Genomic DNA, 21,134 nt, shown 5'->3' on the forward strand with positions numbered 1-21,134 from the left:
CATTATATCCCTCTTATGAATATTCATGAGTATTCTAGGCAAACGACTGGTCAATTCAATTACACTGGCAATGAAGCTATTTCGCCCCTCAGGAAAATAGTAACTGCCTGTCCAACCTCAGATAAATAATTCCCACTGTACTATCTCAAAGCCTGATATATTTTTATATTATATCTTCACCCTGTATTCTGAAGTTAAGCTGTGGTTTGACTTTTAATAGCCATTAGTGACCCATCATGAAAAGTAGAGAATTATTTTTTTTATCACATTTGGTGTGCAATTGAACCAGAAACTAAATATTACAGTAAACATGAGACACATACAGTTTAAACAAAATTTTGATATTTTTGGGCTTCCCATAAAGTTTAGCACAGAATTAGACCATTCAGCTCTGGCCTATAAAGTTGAATTGGAATTCATACCACAGGCCTGCATTGGTTTAATCAGAAACAAGATAAGTGTGCTGCCAAGTGAAACTTTACAGTTTAGGATTTGTGATTATAATTTTGTTTGAGAATTTTTCTCAAAGGAGCAACATGATAAAGTTATGTTTCAGAATCCTTTGACATAGCAAAATAGATTTGTCACAATTTCTCTTCTTTTTTTACTCTTTGCCAGGGTAAACTTATGCCTCTCGGAACCAAATGTTCCCTTTCCCAATTAGGGGAAGGAGAGAATTTAGTTATAATGGGTTGATTTCTTACAATTTGAAGAATCTTTTCACAGTTTGTGACTAGTCCGTTTTACTATATGATGGTGCTACAGTTAATTTATTACAATGTATATCTTATGATGCAGAGAATGAAAAATATTTTTAAAACATTATTTATTCCAGCCTTGGTTAATAGTAGGCAATGTGGTGCTATTTACATTATACATATTTTTTTTTACTTTATTTCAGATTATTGTGTCTGAAAATATTTATTTTTATCGTAATGTTATATTGTATTATCAGAGAGCTGTAAATGTAGAGTGCATAGAGCAATTTCGATTGATTATGCGCTATATAATCACCAGTTTATTATTATTATTATTATTGTTTTATCATGTTTTATGTGGAGCGTTGTGGCCCAGTGGATTAGTCTGCTGACTTTGAAACAGAGGGTCGTGGGTTCAAATCCCAGCCATGGCGTGATTTCCTTTAGCAAGAAATTTATCCACATTGTGCTGCACTCAACCCAGGTGAGGTGAATGGGTACCTGGCAGGATTAATTCCTTTAATGTATGAACGCTGAAAGGCAGCTAGAGCTAAAGCTGGGGTAATAATGATAATAACAATGTGTCTCGGAATAGAATATTTCTATATAGATGGCGCTATATAATTGCCTGTTTTTATTATTATCATTATTATATATATTTTCTATTTGTACTTTCATTTATATGATAGAATAGTGCAATTTGTGTGGATTAATTGGTGTATTAATTCACAGCTTCTCCCCAAGCCTTCCAAACATCATGTCGTTGCTGCCTGGACAGTTAAAACCTTTTGTCTTGAAATTCAAACATTTTTTAGGCCAGATCAAGGAAAAGCTGAATTTCAGAAATATGGCAATAGTGGTAATTCCATATTTAGTAATACAGTCTTAATAATTCCTTTATAACGCTATTAAGAATGTGCCACTCATGCCATAAATAATAAAATGGCTTTTTCAGAGCTGTCTTGTGTTTATTTGTTTTTTTTTTTTTTAACATTTGTCACTGTGTTTTACAAGGTTTTACCTCTCTGAGCAGCAGTGGATGATTTCAAGATCATTGTTGACCTTTTGGTGTTGGTGTTGGGTCAATTTTCACATGATTATAATGCCAAACATGAAATGAAGATGGTCCCAGAAAGTCACTCACAAGTTGTTGAGATGTCAATAATGTGATATGGGTCAGTTTTACAAACTGAATAAGTTTTGGAGCTAGGAGGAGCAATCCAAATTTCAACACTAACACCAGCACCAAGGCCAACACTGGACTTGAAATCACCCAATGTGATATTTTATAGTGTCTCTGAAGTACTTTGGATTACACTCGACCCCGTTGCAACTTTGCATTTTCATTCTTAAAGTTGGTGAGATTTTCAATGCAAACTTTGCAATTTCAGTAGTGAAGTTCACGATTTTTGTGCAAACTTTGTAGTTTTAGCTGTGAAGTTCGCGACTTGCATTACAAACTAAAATTGCAAAGTTGAGAACTTCACGACTGAAGTCATTGTAATTTGTGTGATCATCTGTACCTCAAGGGCACCATAATATTTGTAGTAAATATTTATATGTATAGTAGTAAATAGTGTGTATACTTCAGTAGTCAGCTGCAGGCAGTTGGGTGTTTGTACATTGCTAATGAGTGAGCAATATTTAGAGAGTTGTTCTTTTCTGAGAATTGTTATTTTTCACCCCTCCCCCCCCCACTCCGGTTGTATTTTAAAAGGTACAATCATGAAAGTCCTGAGATGTAAGTTTTTTTCTTTCTTTTTTTTCTGTTGTTTGATACCATATGTATGTGTATGATTATAGCTTTTGTTTTGTAAATATACAGTGTATGTAAATATATCAACGTTATGGATAATAAAGTATATGCATCGAACATGAACACAATTTTATTGTTTGGTTTTGATAATTATTTCTGTAGGAAAAAAACTTTCATGTGGTCATATACGTATACCTTAAAGGGGTATTGAACTGTGTGTGGTCTCTCATTGACTTGTGTTATAAATACATAGTCTTAAAATATATGTTTCAGATATCTACTAATACTAAAGATAATAAATATACCTATAATTGTATTTGCATAGAGAAACTAAAATGTTCTGAGAGGAAAAGTAATTGTTTTGCTACTTGGTAACATAATTATTGCAATATAAATGTATTGAGTAGTTAATTAGCATGTTATTCAAGTGGGTCTATATTGAATTGAATTGAATTTATTTTCATACTTCACAAGATGGCATAATAATAGCATAATACAAGAAATACATTTGATTACTTACAAACTACGTGTATAACGGCAGTAAATAAATTGAAATTTGAAGGAACGTGCATAAAAAGCAGAGCATGTAATGTCTGAAGGTTCCTTAATGTAATTATGTAATTAGTAATCAAGGAGATCGGACACTAAAAAACTACTAGATTACACTAGCATTATGGGACAGGAAACTGGCCAGGTATGAGTAGTTGAGGACTCGAGATGGCGCTATTGGTTCGTATCTGCTTTAAAATTCATCATAAACTACTGTGGCCTCATATTGATAATATTCCACATTGAACATTATGAACCCTTCTTTGTTACACAGTTTTCAAATGGAAAACTTTAAGCCCATTTGAACACGCATCACATTAGAATTGTACAGCTGCTCTGAAGTAATTGATCTATTTGATCAAAATGTGAAGACATTTCAGTGTGTGCACCCCACGTGTGGAAAGTATTCAACATTGGGTGATTTCAAGTCCGGTGTAGGCCTTGGTGTTGGTGTTGAAATTTTGATTGTTTCCTCTTGCTCCAAAACTTACTCAGAGTTTGTAAAACTGATCCAGATCACATTATTGACATCTCAACAACCAGTGAGTGACTTTTTGGGACCATCTTCATTTTATATTTGGTGTTATAATCATGTAAAAATTGACCTAACACCAAAAGGTCAACTCTGAACTTGAAATCACCAATTGTGAACCTGCCACGCTGTGATAAACACACTATAGAATTGCATGTAATTCATATATATACATGTACTGAATCACATTGACCTGATTGTGGCAATTAACATACTCCTATGGGCCTACTCCTCCACCTATGTATATTTCCGAGTACACATATATGCTTTTCACATTGCATTTCCTTAACTCCCTACTATCCTTAACCCCATACTATCCTTTTTTTATTCACACTGTCTTTCTTAACCCCATACTATCTGCTTAGCCGGGGTTAACGCCTTAAACCCGAACTATCCCACAGCTCATGAATATTGATAATTTTACCATACAGACCGTGATACGTGAAATTTCGACCTCTGTGATTGGCCATTGCTTAGCCCCAGTTTTCCTTTGCCCAGTTTTGTTTCACACTGCATCTCTTAGCACCGCAATTGTGGCCGGCTGACCCTGCTTTTTTTGCAGGGCCAGATAGTACCTTACTATTTACCGTGCTAGCCCACTTTGCTAAAACGTAGTGTGAAAACAAAGTGGGCTAAGCTTAGCCCCGGGAAGCTGGTTGGGCTAAGGCTCCCCCCCCCCCCCTTTCTTAGCCCACCAATTTCCCGGGGTTAAGGGAAAAAAGTACAGTGTGAAAAGCATAATAGTAAATGATATTACCTCAAAATATGAAGATACTGCGGCCACTAAGTGATATTTTTTTACAGTCTTTACATAATGTTTTATCCTCAAGAGAGCTCATTGTGTACAAATCATAAAAGAATAACAATTGCCATAAAATATTTTATTTCAGATAGTAAAAACTAATTAAGTATAAATAAATAAAAAAGATCTCGTGTATATTTCGTCAGAATGGAAAGAGGACAATGACCCAGCACATTCTGTTCACAGGTACGCTCTTCTGTCTTTGCAGTTCTTATTTATCTTATCCTTCCTACTCTAAGTAGGAAGTTGTACCCTTTATTGTCGTTCTTCTTGTTCTTTATTTTTTTAGTCCTTTTTCTCCTTTTTCTCCTTTTTCGATCATCTTAATTGTTTGTATTGTATTCCTTCCTGTTTTGCCTTTTGTTTGTTCTGTCTATATTTTCATGCCTTTTCCTTTCCCCACTTCTTGAAATATCATCGGATGCCCCCCCCCCCCCCTTCCATCATGAATCCACGGCAAGCTTAATTGCATGTTACGAAAAAAAAATATCATATTCGCGAGGAAGTCTCAAGTGTGAGAAGAAGCTTGTTTTCTTTTCTGTAGGATGGCGAAGATGGTAATCAGTATGATGGCTGCGGTTTCCAGGAAGGCTAGGACCTTGAATGCCACAGCGAATGAACCAGTTATTTCAAAGATGAGACCTGCAATGAAAATCAGTAAAATATATAGGTATATCAGTATTTTATTATAATTATTATTATTTTACTAAATAGGTTCATTATTGCGGATTGAAATAATCGCTAGAGGGTATTCATTTGTCTCGCAATCTACTATGGTCAACAAGGAAATTCGTGATCACTCTCGCAAAAAGTGTTCACTGGCTTTCTAGGAAATTCGTGATCACTCTCGCAAAAAGTGTTCACTGGCTTTCTAGGAAATTCGTGATCACTCTCGCAAAAAGTGTTCACTAGCTTACAAGTAAGCTAGTGAACACTTTTTGCGAGAGTGATCACAAATTTCCTTGTTGACCATAATTGCGAGACAAATGAATACCCTCTAGCGATTATTATTTTATTTGGAATTTCAAAAAAAAATAAAGAATACAAACAGATCAGAGACAAGATCAATCAAACTTGTACATGATAGAGAAAATAAAACCTGGATGAAAGTTGGAGAGGCTGCCTGGGTATGGAAAAGGCTAACCTAATAGCCATAACCCACAGGTCCTCCCCAAACCCCCCAACCCCGTCCAGGTCATAAAACTAATGGTAACATTTTAAGTCCGGCGGACACTATACAATTCGTTGCGATCCGAACTTTAAAGAAATGGTAATAACATTTGATAAGAACATTCCATTCAATGAAAATTTTAGTGATCACAGTTCTGAATAGTGGTAGGTCTACTGAAATCAAAATCACGTCGAACTTAATTTTACTTTTTGGAACTCTCATATTAAATGCCAAGTGCGAAGAACGTGTTGTATTCGATCGCATATTGTGCGCCACGATAATACCAACCTCAGTCTCCAGACTGAATGACGTATCATTGGTCGTTTAGCAGGCGTTATTCACTCTTTATTTTTGTGTAAGTATATTCTTTGAGGGTTTAACATGTTTGACTGATTGGTCCGTATTTTGAAGTCGGGTTTAACTTAAACTCAGGTTTAAAGTTGTGGTTTATGTATGGATCACTATCAGTAGAGATATCTTATTTCAGCTCATTTGGCCCCAAATCATTCATAATTGTCTAAGAAGTATAAATAGATGATTATCTTCACCATTGAAGAATCATGAGAGAGCACAGTTAACATAAAAAACATACAACTTAATAAAAATGTGACACTTTTGGCTTCCCATAATTTTAGCACAGAGTTAGACCTTGGTCTAGGTTAAACCTGACTTCAGAATACGGGCCATTGTGTTCTAAGTTCTTATATTTCATTCATTTTATTATTTATTTGAACATACTCCTTTGGATCGGAGGCACTCATACAATATGGTGCGTTCATCCAATTAAAAAGAAACAAAAAGCAATTAAAACAACAAACAAACAAAACAAATTATTAATCCCTTTACCCCACATGTAACACACTATTCAGACAAGGCTGAAACAGCTAGAGTAGGGGGCAGCATCCGTTAATTCCCCCGCACATCAACAATGTGGGACCCCCCCCCCCCCCCCCTTCATATTACACTTCCCCCCCCCCCCCCCGATCATAGTTTACTTTACACTTCCTTATATATTTGCTGGTACTCGCTCTCCTCACTTCTACCTCTTTCTACTCCCCCCCCCCTTAATTTTCACTAGTCGCGGATTCTAAATGGGAGCACCCCCACCTTTTTTTTCATATTTTTACAAATGTCCCCCCCCCCCTAGAAGAAATTTTCGGCGGGGTGGGATGTAGTTGCCGTGGATAGGTCATATACAAATATTTTCTTTGACTAATTATGTCATAGAATCTTAACTGTCCACCAGATAATTTGTTTCCCTACTGCATTTTCTTTACGGCGTCAGAATAGGGTTTATCTAATAGTCAAGTCTATACACTTTCTAAATATTCATACAGACGATTGGCAAAGACTGGTCAGCATTGCGCAATGGGATAATCCCCACGCTTACCTTGTCAAGGTTTTGGGTTCGAATCCTATTATAGGTAAGAAGTTAATATCAGGGCGGGGATCATTTCGTTCATGAAAATTGATGCGAGACTTTCAACTTTAGGTCGAATTCAAAGACTCCAAAAACTACTTTTCAATGGCAAGGAAAGATAAACATGGCAAAAAGTCGTAGGAAAAAAAAACGAATTTACATCCCGTCAATGACGTCATTAAACTTCGATAACAATAAGACCTACCTGTTACATAACTTCCAGTCGCCACACCAATCCCCCTAACGAAGGACATGACTGATAGTATCCCAGAAAAATTCTCTTTGGCAACAGAATTGTTCAGGACTGCAGAGAATGAAGAAAACGTTGCGTACAGACCAAAACCAGCGAAGAAGGTTGAAACAAACTGAAATGATTTGCTCTGCAAGAAGGCAAAACTGAATAAGCTCAACGAGGAAATGCTGAGTGCTGTTACTACAGACCGCTTCCCCCACTTCGGGCGGAGGTAGAGGATGGCACCATAGACGATACGCCCGACGAGACCTCCACATGATCCCGTGAGTGGGAAGTAAGCTGCTCGAGTCGCTGCGATTCCGTATGACGTCACACAAGGGACCATAAACATTGCCCAACCGACGAAGGTGATTTGATGTAGAAAGAGGGACGGGAGAATCAACAAGCAGTATGTTTTCTCTGCCTGCAGTGTCCTTAAATCGGTTACCTCCCCAAGCCAGCGAACAAATCGTTTAATCTTACACCCAAGATAAGCTGCTGCTCCTTGTATCGGGATGTTTTTATCAGGAGAGCCTAAACTCAAAGACACCGTGCATTCTCCATGCTTGCTGGTTTCTTCCTCAACCATCGGCACACCTACATTCGGCCTTAGTAATGCAGCAACTACAACAAAGTGCAAACAGATGGCACCCAGGCATAATAAAGCGCCATCTACGTCGTATGCAATAAGTAGGTACGACGTCACAAGAGGGAGAACGATTCCTCCGGCTAGCGCACCGGTTGACGATAGTGCATTAGCGGCGGCGTACTTTTCGTTGAAGTACTGGTGCAGAAGAACTAGCGTCGTTTGGTAAACTGGAGATGAAAGGGCACCTGTGAAATAAGAACAATATTAATTAAAGCTTAATTAGATTAACTTTACAGAAATCCTTTTTTAAACGAAATTTTATTCCTGTTGTATTCGATATTATTCATTTGGATGAAATAGCGCCCAGAAAGATATTAATAAAAATCAATTTCGAGCACAGACTTACCAGATGACTGTGACTTAAATCATCACATTATTTTGGGGGAGATTAATAAAACACTTTTTATAGTGTACTGGATGAAAAGTGTTTCTTCTTTTTTTTTATTAAATAATGATTTCGGGGGGGAAATGTTTCCGAACCGACCGACGACGGCATGTCATTTATTAATATATTCTGTTGGTCTAGCTGGAGTCGGATACCGGCGCCGTTGTAGCATAAATACAAACTATGATGAGTGCATGACAGTTTTATTGTCTGCGGTAGTGCTTGAAAGGTCACGTACCAAGCTCCGCCCACCCCCTGCCCCCAAATGTTTTTTTGAGGTCAAGCGTTCACACGCAAAATTCGTCCCGTAATATTGGAGTGAAACTTCTAAATGGAATTCACCTCCGGAGTAGAATTGGATTTGGTATATAACCAATTACCTATGAAAAATTTTACGTCTAGGTTAATCAGTCATAGTGACTGACGTTATAGACGGCAGATATCAATCTCGAGCCTTTTAATCACAGTGGAGACAATGGCAGAGTTGGGATTCGAACTCACAACCTTGCGATAATGAGTCCAATGCTCTAACCACTGGACCACATGACCCGATTCTAATCATGTTCTAGTTCCAAAATTCGCCATTTACTTTATTTCCTAGAATTATCATTCAAATTACGATTTTTTAAGGCCTTGTGAAAGGGCGGTAAGTCTTACCTGCTGCAATAAATAATAACCAAACGATCCAGACTGAATACACGGCCGCGGACATCATGATGCACACTGATGACAGAATAGCTCCGATAATGGCTAAGGCTCTGGGTTCGAATCTCCTCGACAGTAGATGTACAAATGGACCTGATATAAAATATAAATAATTCTGCATGGTAACCATGGTAACCCAAAATGCCTTTTGGTAAAATCGATTAACCAAAAGACAGGCTTTGTAACAAGTCATGTCTACATCAGACTTTGTTTGTAAACATCCCGGAGGGGCCACTTCCATTGACGAGTGGATACCATGCGTGACCACGGGGTCTTGAAAATCACCCTAAACACGTATTTTCCATATTCTGAAAATGCACCCTTAAAGGGGAAGTTCACCCTGACAAAAAGTTTATTGTAAAAATAGCAGAAAAATTAATGAAAAATACTGCCGAAGGTTTGAGAAAAAAATCATCAAATAATTAAAAAGTTATTAGAATTTCAATTATTTGATTTGTGACGTCATATGCGAGCAGCATTCCTACATAGCGAATGGTAAAAAGTCAATGAAATGTCATTTTCTTAGAAAATTGAAAATGGTTTTCACTGTAACTTTTGTATATCAATAGACAAATCGTTTCACATCCGATTATGAAAAGAAAACAAAATTAAGTCATCAGGAACCATACAAAATTTGAAATTTATGCATTTTATATTACATAACACATGGGACAGCTGCTCGTTTATGACGTCACAAATCCAAAACTTTGAACTCTAATAACTTTCTTACTCTTCAACGGATTTTCCTCAAACCTTCACCAATATTTTTTACTATTTTTTCTGCTATTTTCACAAGAAAGTTTTCTTCAGGGTGAACTTCCCCTTTAACAAGTATTGGCGTGTGAAACTCTACCCTTAACAAGTATTGGAAACAAATGCTATTGGCAAGTATTCCCAGAATTGAGCCCCTAAACAAGTACAGCGATGTATTTTCCATATTCTGAAAATGCACCCCTTAACAAGTATTGGAAACAAAACTATACTCTTGGCAAGTATTTCCTGAAATGAACCCCTAAACAAGTACAGCGATATTTTATTGTTATGTCGCGGGTCCGTCGGTCATCGGTTTTAACTTTACACACCATTATTTTGGTTTAGTACGGCCCCACCTTCCACACCTCGCGCAAATCGGACTCTAAACACGTAGTGTTGGGGCGAATAGGACATCCTTTATAAAACATTTTGATTTTGTTTTATCACCCCTGGATATTTGACCCTAAACACAAATATTTTTCCGAGCGAAATAGATTTTTTCAATATTTTTGTGTTTTTGACACCCTTTTCACGTTACGTACGTAACTTGCCCTATCATGAAAAAGACATCCTTTTTACGTGTTTTTTTTTTGGTCGCGCATGGTATCCACTCGTCAATATAAGTCCCCCCCCCCCCCCCCGGGTAAACATTGACCTAAAGTACCATGCCATGCCAGTGACCCAAATAGTTTGCTTCGGTCATGTATCTTTTTTAAAAAAGTTATGCTGCGTAGCAGGCTATTTCTATTCATGTACTTCATTCATGGAGCGTTATGGCCCTTTGGATTAGTCTTCGGATTTTGAAACAGAGGGTCATGGGTTCGAATCCCAGCCATGGCGTAATTTACTTCAGCAAGAAACTGATCCCCAATGTGCGGCACTCAACCCAGGTGAGGTAAATGAGTACCGGTAGGAAGTAATTCCTTAAAAAGCTGTGTGCGCTATGAACGATTAGCTTAGCCGGGTAATATAGGAGCGCCTTGAGCACTTAACAAGGTGGATATGTCCGCAATATAAATACCCTATATTATTATCATTATCATTATTATTATTCCTTTGCACACTAGTAACCCAATCTTAGGCTATCTGATTCATTCTGATCCATATACTATAGCTGACTCAAATAGTTTTCTTGCAAGGGTTTATATTATATTTGCAGGTGAATGCCATATTTGAGTAGATTGGGTTTTAAATTGCATGTCTATATTTCAATCTAAAACCTAGCTAGAATTAATATTGGTCACTTGAAGCTACAGGACTGTCAGACTGAAGACCTCTGAATTTTCTCTGAGAGCAGCCTAGAAACAGGGCGTAGTAGTTACTTGTTTCTGGCTCTTATGCATCATACTACTGGTTTGTACTGCATGGACATGGGCTGCTCCGGGCTTCCAAGTTTTATTGTCACTAGTTAAACTGTAAGTAAATTCGAATGGTTAATTCTTTTTGATAGTTTGATTTGGCAAATTACCTGACATTTATATAGAAAGAAACTGAGCTGCCTCTGCTATATTGCTGTCATTTCAAATCATTGACTGAGATGTGATGATGATGATGATCCACAGAATACATATTTTGTCAAGACATTCATAAGCGCAGGCACTTAACCTGATTATCGCACATCTGGGGCCTGTTCGATTCTTGTGCCGGAGAAAACTCTGGTAAAAACTGAAAATTAAGGTTAGTCTGATTTCTGCCATTTACTTTAACACAGGGCAAAAACTACAGTAAAAGTTTTTTTTTCAGGTAAAAAGTTTTATGCAACGGGCCCCTGCTGATATAAGTTTTGAGAGACGATTTGAAGAGTTCGATGTTGTCAATTTCTCGGAGTGAAAGAAGGGCCGGTGTTCCAGAGGCGTGGAACAATAGAAGAAAGGTCCATTAACTGGAATAAGCAGATGATAGATAGTTAAAAAGGGTCTTGATTTGAAGTTGATATAGATTATTGGAAACATTTTAAAGATATGTTCTTACGATTTCGATATTATTTGACGCAGAAATTGATTGCTGATGATTGCAAATTGAATTTATCTTACTGTAATTGTTTGCTTACTATAATCGGATTAGAAATCATAAGTTATTTTTTTGAAAATATAATGAAGTTGAATATTAATTTACATTCTTGATTGCCCTTCTATTTATGAGATGATTATTTAGTGCAAAAAATAAACCTTATGTTAGGGATACTTAGTTTTTATGCCTTGGTATTTTATTATTTGTCGATGGTGTTGAGTCTGACGCTGAGTCTGGCGTCGAGTCTGGCGTTGATGTCGATGGTATTATGATGACGGTAATGATGTCCGCTGAGTGAAGCGTATAGGTTTAAAAATATGATGTAAAATCTTCACCCACTACGTTTCACTTTCTTTCTCCCTCTTTTTCTCCATTTCTCCCCTTTTTTGCCAGCCGATAGGGGGTGGAGGGCACGTGCCCCCGTAGTTACGCCACTGTTCTATCCCCACATCGTGTCGCGCTGATTGAGTATTCCAAAGTCATTGTTGACGAGGTGTTTTGTTCGAAAATAAATGGGACTCCTCGGAGACGTAAATAGTATTTGGTAAATACATTTACGCCGTTGGCGATCAGGATAGCTCACTAAAAACAGTTAGCTTTCCAGTTGAAACCAATTGAAACCGGTTGGGCAACTGGAAATCCTAAATGGAACCCGTTAGGCAACTGGAAACCTAACTGGAACCAATTTGGTAACTGGAAATGACTTCCAACTAGAAATAATTTCTAACTGGAACCAGTTGGGTAACTGGAAATCCTCACTGGAACCAATTGGGTATTAACTGGAGATGACTTCTAGCTGAAAAGTTGACTAACTGACAAATAATTCTAATTGGAGCCAGTTGGGTAACTGGAAATCCTAATTCGATCCAGTTTGGTAACTGCCAATGACTTCCAATTGGGTTCCAATTGGAAATTTTTCAGTTACCCAACTGGTTCCAACAGTTAATTTGCATATTAGCTACCAGTGTGCACACATTAATGTTTTATGTGATTCATCATCATTTACAATGTATCTATTTAATTCTTTTCCATTTCAAGTACCACACTTGTTTCAGATAAGTGTTTAAAATGATTATAATCAAAACAGATTATAAGATAATTAGTACACCACTAACTGTTACCAAAGTACATCAAATACACATATTTGAAGATCTTTCATATAAATATATACATATCTATTATATCAATGCCCTTTAAATTGGTATTAATAGACATATAACACTGCTTCTTTGTTGCATGAGCAATATTTAGTGCAAATTCTAATTAATTTGTAACTAATTAAGTTAATTCCTACTGGAAGTTCCGATTGGATCCATTTGGAAACCAATTGATTTCAACTGGAACCAATTGAAACCAGTTGCCTTCCAATTGGATTCAACCGGTTTTAAAATGGAAATTGGAACAACTGGAACCAATTGAAACCAGTTGCCTAATTGGTGGTTCAACTGGAACCAATTGAAACCAATTGCCAACTGGTTCCAGTTGGCTAATTGGTTTTAACTGGAACCAATTGGCAACTGGTTTCAATTGGAATCAGTTGTTCCAATTTCCCAATTGAAACCAGTTGGTCAACTGGTTTCAAATTGGTTTTGCTCTTATTGGTTTCAACTGGATTTTGGTCCTGGGCCCCCATCACGCAAGTTTGTTTTTTTATTGCATGGTTTATGATTAAATTTATAACCACATATAAAAATCCTTGGTATGATACAATTTATGAATAGATATAACCATATACTTTCATGATGGCAGCGGATATAACCTTTAACGCTAAACATGCTAAACGGAGGGATTTGTCATGGCGAAGTTTTTGTGAGATTATAGATGGAGCGCGGGAGAGGGGCGACCGCGCGAGAAAGTTTGCATTTTTAGAATGCAACATTTTGCAAATGTTAGCATTTTGACTACGTTATTTTTGTTTTGAATGATGCATTTTTTTTTCATCACAAAAAAGACCATTAATAGTAGGGGGACATTTAATTTTGTGTCCCCCCTCCCTTTCCAAAAAGTGAGGCGGACGTATCCGCCTCCCCCCCCCCCCCGGGATGATTTTCGTCCATGCACCCCACACACACACACACATATAAACACCCTCTCTCTCCAGTCTTTAACACACACACACAAACACCCTCACACATTAGACATTTCATTAGACATAAAACGTGTAAAGGTGGTGACTCTCCTCTACACGGGGCCTCCATTTAACGTCCTATCCGAGGGACGGTGTGTTTTCCATTGTAACATAGCCTGCGTCTCTGAAACATGGAGATATTAACAGCTCTGAAACATGGGAGATACGTTTACACACAACGCACTGGCTTCACGGTCATCCTCCCACTCACTTGTACTCACTTGTCATCAAGAAAACGGCGTACTCCATGGAGAGGATCAACCCGATCGTCTCATAGGAAGAGTCCAGCCTGGTGACAAGATACGGCATGATTAACCCGAGCGATTTCAACATTCCTTGCTGCAACGCTGATAAGACAAACCTTGACAGAAGAATCGCGAACCGCCAGGAGTTCGCGGCGGTGCCTTCAAGATTGCTTTCGCGGTCGCTCATCTTAGCGGATGCAATCGACCTGCATGGAAAAGAAACAAGATAGCAACTTGAATATATAATTTTTGAAGGAAAATATGCATATCAAATTCACAAATATGTCGACCTTTAATAGCCTTTTCAGTTTCTGATTAATCATATTCCTCATTACCTATAATGATCTGTTATCTATTATGCTGACCTCTTTACACATCCCATCTGCATCAAATAAACCAGTTTGTAGTTCCATTCTGTGCATGAAAGTAATTTGGACTCGAATGACAAGGGGGTTTAACAATGAGAAAAGCAGCAACTGAATTTCGATTTCTTGAATATCTATATATTTCTTTTAAGTGTGCATTTTGTTAGATCCCTAGCTGAAGAACAACAGTGCACCCATTACGACTGCTATTTACATAATTTAGTTGGTTAATTAAGTGCATTGAAATAGCAACATATGCGTTCCAAGTAGACATGCAACAAATACAGCGTTCATCGAATTGCGGTTCTTGTCACCTGGTCTATGCATTTCTGCAGGAATGGCCGCCTAACCATACCATGCTCTGAAAATTGCCTATCCTAATGAAAGAAAAGCCACTGGAACAAACTTGTCTATGAAACCACAAACTGGGGGTCTGAAAGAGTTGCGTTTCAAAAATCAATCGAAAGTCCAAAATGCGTGCTGTTGATTGGTTGAAAATCAAGTTTCGCATGATATTTAGAGTGGCGTTTGATTCCAACACTTTCTGCATCGGGCCCCTGGTCTAATTGACACGGACAGATTTTATCAAGAGGGTCATCAGGAGCTTGTTGATCTAGATCCACAGCATGTATAGTGGTCGCTTTGTAGCTTGTTCTTCAGCTATTATTATTAGAAATTCAACAGCAAGTTAACGGAATCCTACCAGCACTTTTCTCCGAGGGAAGCTGAAGTGTAGCCACATTGATTATGATATGATGGGCGAGTCAGCCGGCGAACTTGGCCGGGATCGATTAACAACTAATCACTGATGTTCATTAGATACTTCTGGTTAAAGGACTAAGTCCAAGTTCGAGGTAATCTTTTTGATGATCATACAATATAACCCTAATTCACCTGACAGCAAAGCTGCTGTAGGGCCTATCCAGAAAAAAAATGTTGCATTTAATGATAGAGCTTAGGGTTTTATTTATGAACTTTCTGCTTCGATAAATCCCTCGCTTCTCTCGGGAAGCAGCCGACAGGGCCTCGACGTGAATGCGTCTTTAAGTTGTACATGAGAAAATATGATGATTTGCATGCATAAATGGCATACAGCAATCAAATGATTTATTTTCATTTGTCAACAACTATATTTGTTTTTCTCTCCGGGCTTTTCCCATCATGTCAGCATGCATGATATTCTATTGTGTGGATTGTTGTTAATTATTGCAGGATGATCAGTCTTCCGTGATTTGTTGACAGATTAAGAGACGATGTGAGGTGCGGTTGTTAAAGGTAAATGAAACCTTTGGAACAAGTAGGCTCGTGTCGAAACAGGAAAATCAAAGAATATGAACAAAGAAAGTATTTTCCATATTCTGAAAATGCACCTCTTAACAAGTATTGGCGTGTGAAACCCTGCCCTGTTTATTTTCAGCAGGCATTGTTTCTTGTCATTTTCTTGTCAAGTAATGTGAGGTGCAATTCATTAGCTGTCTCATCGCTCTCTGCCTATACTGAAGATTAGTACAAATGTCGCCTCTCTTCATCTTTTTCTCATTCAGTCTCATCGATACCCGGTGTCGGGTTTTTCTTCCCCTCTCTCCGTGGACAAATGAAATGCGCAAATGTAGCAAAGTTATTGAAGTTTAAAGTTTAACAATATTTTGTGAAAATAGTCATGAATATTCATTAGGCGAGCTCATGATGTCACATCTCCACTTTCCGTTTTCATATGGTATTACATAAAATCATATTTTTTTCATTATTTCATACTTGTGTGAATAATATGTCTCCCTTATAATGAAATAAGTTGCAGCAATAAATATCTAATGCACTAAATCAGTTGTCAATCCAATTTTTCTAGTTCTTGGAAGAACAAATTTGAATAAACCTAATTTCATACAATAAAATACAAAAGATCGATAGAACAAGTGGAGATGTGACATCATCAGCCCACCTAATGAATATTCATGACGACTGTTTTTACAAATTATTACTAAACTTTAAAATTAAACAACTTTGCTATTTGTTTTCTGATTTTGACGAAATTTTCGGCATTTTGCTCAGTGAATTATACTTTCAGCCTGGACCACCCCTTTAATTGTGTATGTGCTAGCCTTTGCGTGGAGGCATGCACACTTGTTGATCAAAATTCCAATCAGTGTCTGTGCCTGCATGCAGACTAGTTTCCGACTCGCCGTACGGCCACCGTTATGAATATGTGACTGGAGCAGATAGTAAACGTCGTTCCGATAATTAATCGCTACATAAAAGCGGATTATTATTAAATCAACCTAAATCAACTTCATTTGATAGAGAAGGGTCCTTGCTAGTCAAATTTGTCGTTTCATTTAATCAAATTAGATTCATCGCTTTATTTTTTATACTGAAAAAAATGAAGGTGTAATGTTGCTTAGAAAACAAGATATAGGACCTTTTCACACGAGAATCCGATCATCTTTAGAATCATTGCACCATTCACACGTTCACTCGAAAACTGATTTTATGAATCGGAATTACTGAGCGTATTGTGTCATTGGTGACTTGTCAATCAAACATTATCAAAGCACTACATCGAATATAAGAATCTACAGGGCCGTCTGCACCATCCCGAGTTTTCAAATCAGCGTGCTATTTCTGATCCGGCAAATTATCCCGATCTGAAAAATCTCGAGATTGTTTGTAATGCAGACGCAATTATCGCGCTAGTTCGTAGGATTAATCTCGAGATTAGAAAATATTTTGAACAAACATGCCTTTATGTTGGCGTTGTTGTAAGACGGGGCCCTGATATGAATATTTACCTCTCTGTGCACCTATTATTACGTCACAATCCGAAAGGCAACATCGTGATCCTCAGGCAAACTTAAAGTTGATCCTCTTTCCCAGCTGAAGAGAATCCTAACTGTCCCGGGGTTTTCGCAACCTCAAGGTGGCGCGGACGGTCAATTTGAGGTTCGTGTGCAAATATCAAGGTGCTACCATAGTAACAGCGTTAGCGCCAATAGCAGGCCTCCGCCATATTTTATTCCCGTCCTTCTTATGAAAGCAACAAGAGTCTCTCCGGGGAAGAGAGAGCCAATGAACACGCCATACACGAATGTGTTTAACGAGTACAGCACTCATGGTTGTTGTTTTTTCAGTCTTCTCGGGTTATTCTTCGGACGTGACTTATTGAACCTAGTGGCTCCTTTGAAGTAGAAGTTATGTGCACTCCGTATAAAACACCCCAACGATAGACATGAGCAATGCTTGATTGTATCAAATCAACTGTACTTATGATAAAAGCTTCTTTACGAGCTCAGCCGAATGGCATTCTCAAAACTTTTTTTCTGTTGACAATAGGGAGTTTTAGCTTCGAAGGTGCGCGACGTATCCAGAACAGCTCTGAAACTTCCTAGAGGGTTTTCACACGCTCGCATTTCGCGTGATTTGAATGCTTATTTGCAATGCCGAATTGTAATGACGTTCACATGGCTCAGGAGGATTCGGAAATTCTGCGGCTTTACGTTGCACCGAGAAGAGGTGTGGCTTCTGTTTGGAACCCCTTCAATCACTCGTGAAATGCTAGAATTAGCCAACAGAGCAGAAAATAGCTGGGGTTTTTTCTGCGGAAGTGGTTGAAATGTCACCGTAAGCTCTCCTCCTCCAGAATGACGTTTTGGAGGTCAAAGCATTCACACGGCTGTGTCGCTCCGTCATTTAATTTAGAATATCGTCACTGGAAAACAGTACACCTCGATACCATCATCTGATGCGCATTTCAAATTACGCTACTTTGCATTCACACGCTAAAACTGGGTCATTCGAATGATTATTCAAGTGACGCAAAATGCAAGCGTGTGAATCCCCTCTTACATCCCAACCGTCCATTATTTAGATTTATTTAGATTTATTTATTTCCACAATCTGACAAAAGCACAGGTACAATAGCATAAAAAACACTTTTAAAATTCATTCAAAAATGCATTCAAACGTGAATACAAAAAAGGTACATTATAAATAGAGTAAATAACAGAAAAGGGTGGGATTAACAATGGGCCTCAAGACCTTTCAAAGGTCAATCCCTATACAATAACACAAAATATCTACCAAAACGAAACCAAGGGGATGGGGAACGGATAGCCTAAGGCAAATTAATATGAGTTCAGAAGAAACTTTCTGAATGTTCGTTTAAAAGTCGAAATAATTTGGCAAGATTTCAGGCTACCAGGAAGGCTATACTCGGTCCTGAATATTTAATAGTTGATCGAGAAAAATTACATTTGTAATTTGGTACATACAAGTTATCGTTCTGTCGTATATCATACAGATATTTTTTTCTAAATAGAACAATTACCTAGAAAGTTTGGCAAGGAGTTATGGACATATTTATTACATTTGTAATGTGACGGGTATTCTCAATATATTACTGGATCTTGAATAGGTCGACCGTGCTGCGTCTTGCAAGCGAAATTAAACTCTCTATTTTCACGTAAAACAAAGCAATCTTCAATAACCAGAACAAATTTTCATGATATTTTTTCTTCATGATTGCCATATTTATTTATTCATGTTTTATTTAACACAATCGAAAAAAAGGGAGAGGGAAGTCCGATTTCATTTGAAAAACTACTTAACAACGGATCCCTCCAATAAAACAAGATTAACATGATAAAATAAATAAATAGAGAACATAAACATGGTGGAAGGGAAATAAATAAATGAATAAATAAATAGAGAACATTAACACGATTGAAATAAATAAAAGAATACATAAATAAAAACTGAAAAAGAATTGTGTATATTACGTGCAGTTACATGTGGTTAACAACCCACCCCCTTCCTCCCAACTGGGCCATGATGTAAAGTTTGAGTATTTAAAGAATGTTTCGCAAATGTGTTAGGAGTGTTAAAGAATTTTGTACAGACAATGATTATTGAAAGCATAATTTTGCAGTGAATGATAATTACTTTTTGTATTCGGATGCAGGGTTAGGTTCAGTATAGACGATCGGATTCGAGGCGGAATATCTGGTCTTGTAACAATGGATCGTATGACAAATAATAGTTCAAAGTACTTTGGTGCAGAATCATTCCAGATTTTGTAGACTAGAATGATACAATTTTGGTATTTCATCTTCTGTTCAATAGATTGCCAGTCGAGTGTTTGACAGAGAATATTGTGAAGCTTTGCAGCAGGATTTTTCCAAAACTGTGTACAAAAACGTAAATATGACCATTTGATTGTGTTTTTTTCGCATGGTCAGCCCCCCCACACACACTTTGAAAACCGTATCGCGACCCATGTTTTTCGAGGGGGTGGGGCACATTTTCCTGATGAAAATTTGACAAGCAAAAAACACACACAAAAAAAACTAAAAACCTAAAATTGAAACTCATTTCATCCGCGGGAAAATATTGCAAGCAAAAAAAGGGTCCCCACTTTTAAAGGGAGAGGGGCATACACTTGAGTAAAAACGGCATATTTGCATTACACATTTTGAGTGTGGCTCTCAAGGGGGGGGGCACAGCCAGACCGTGGATCCAACACTGAAGTTGAATACTAGTATTCTGTATTCAAAACCAACGGATTTTTAATGGTTTTCCAGTTCGCACCAAATTAAAGGTCAAGTCCACTTCAGAAAAATGTTGATTTGAATCAATAGAGAAAAATCAGACAAGCATAATTTTGAAAATTTCATCAAAGTCGGATGTAAAGTAAGAAAGTTATGACATTTTAAAGTTACGCTTAGTTTTCACAATTAGTTATATGCACAATTTAGTCACTAATCGATGATGTCCCTCACTCACTATTTCTTGTTTTTTATTGTTTGAATTATACAATTTTTCAGTTTAAATTACAGATTTGACAATAAAGACCAACTTGACTGAAACATGCTAAACAATGGTAATTCCACATGTTCAGGGCGAAATCAAAATTTATTTCACAGGACAATGACGGGAAAATTATATAGAATATTTCATATAATAAAATACAAAAGAAATAGTGAGTGAGTGATGTCATCAGTTCCCTCATTTGCATACTGACCAGGATATGAATATAACTATTTTGTGAAATTGAGCGAAACTTAAAAATGTCATAATTAACTCTTTTATTTTACATCCGATTCTGATGAAATTGTCTGTTGTGCTTGTTGGATGTTTCTCTTTTTATTCAAATCCAATTTTTGTTGGGGTGGACTTGTCCTTTGAGGTCCCCACATCACTAGCGTACCTACGGGGGGGGGACAGGGGGGAGACTGCCCCCTGAAGAGTCACAACCCATGCAAGGGACCTATCCCTGCCCCCCACCCCCTGACGAGAAGTTGAAGACTTTTTTTGCTGTGAAAATTCATTTATATCCTGTTGAGGACCTTTTCTTTGCTTGTCAATTTAAAAAACATCCTTTATTTGTGGTTGAAGACCTTTTTTTGGTCAATTCTTTTGCGGACGATTATCCCCCCCCCCCTGTGGAAAATCCTAGGTACGGTAGTGCCCCACATGTATATAGGTTATAAACTAAACACCACTTAGAGTCCACCGTTCCGAGGGTAATGGGCACGGACGTTTCCCCGTTCCCTCAAATGTCTAAATGTTTAAGTTCATGATTGGTGTGCGTGCCCCCCCCCCCTTTCCCCCGACCCCACATTCCGCAACCTTACTGTATAGGCCTACACTTTACCCGAAAACAATCCAGGTCAGATTTGGCCGAAAAATCAGGTCTGATAGTACCTCGTTCGGGATTCAGATAAGTAACTTCCAATTGACCA

At 37.7% G+C, this 21,134-nt stretch overlaps 1 protein-coding gene across 1 annotated transcript; it reads right to left on the bottom strand.

Moving 5' to 3' along the window:
* Positions 1 to 4,780: 4,780 nt before the first annotated feature.
* LOC121416456 (monocarboxylate transporter 6-like) lies at positions 4,781 to 17,288 on the bottom strand. The gene is made up of 5 exons (XM_041609950.1): positions 17,187 to 17,288; positions 14,012 to 14,241; positions 8,852 to 8,992; positions 7,134 to 7,994; positions 4,781 to 4,979 (listed from the first exon to the last, which is right to left on the bottom strand). The coding sequence occupies exons 2-5, from the start codon at positions 14,220 to 14,222 to the stop codon at positions 4,846 to 4,848; spliced, it is 1,347 nt and encodes a 448-aa protein (XP_041465884.1). The 5' UTR covers positions 14,223 to 14,241; positions 17,187 to 17,288; the 3' UTR covers positions 4,781 to 4,845.
* Between the last annotated feature and the right edge of the window lie 3,846 nt (positions 17,289 to 21,134).

This window comes from Lytechinus variegatus, chromosome 6 (assembly GCF_018143015.1).
Source record: "Lytechinus variegatus isolate NC3 chromosome 6, Lvar_3.0, whole genome shotgun sequence".
Lineage (NCBI taxonomy): Eukaryota > Metazoa > Echinodermata > Echinoidea > Temnopleuroida > Toxopneustidae > Lytechinus > Lytechinus variegatus.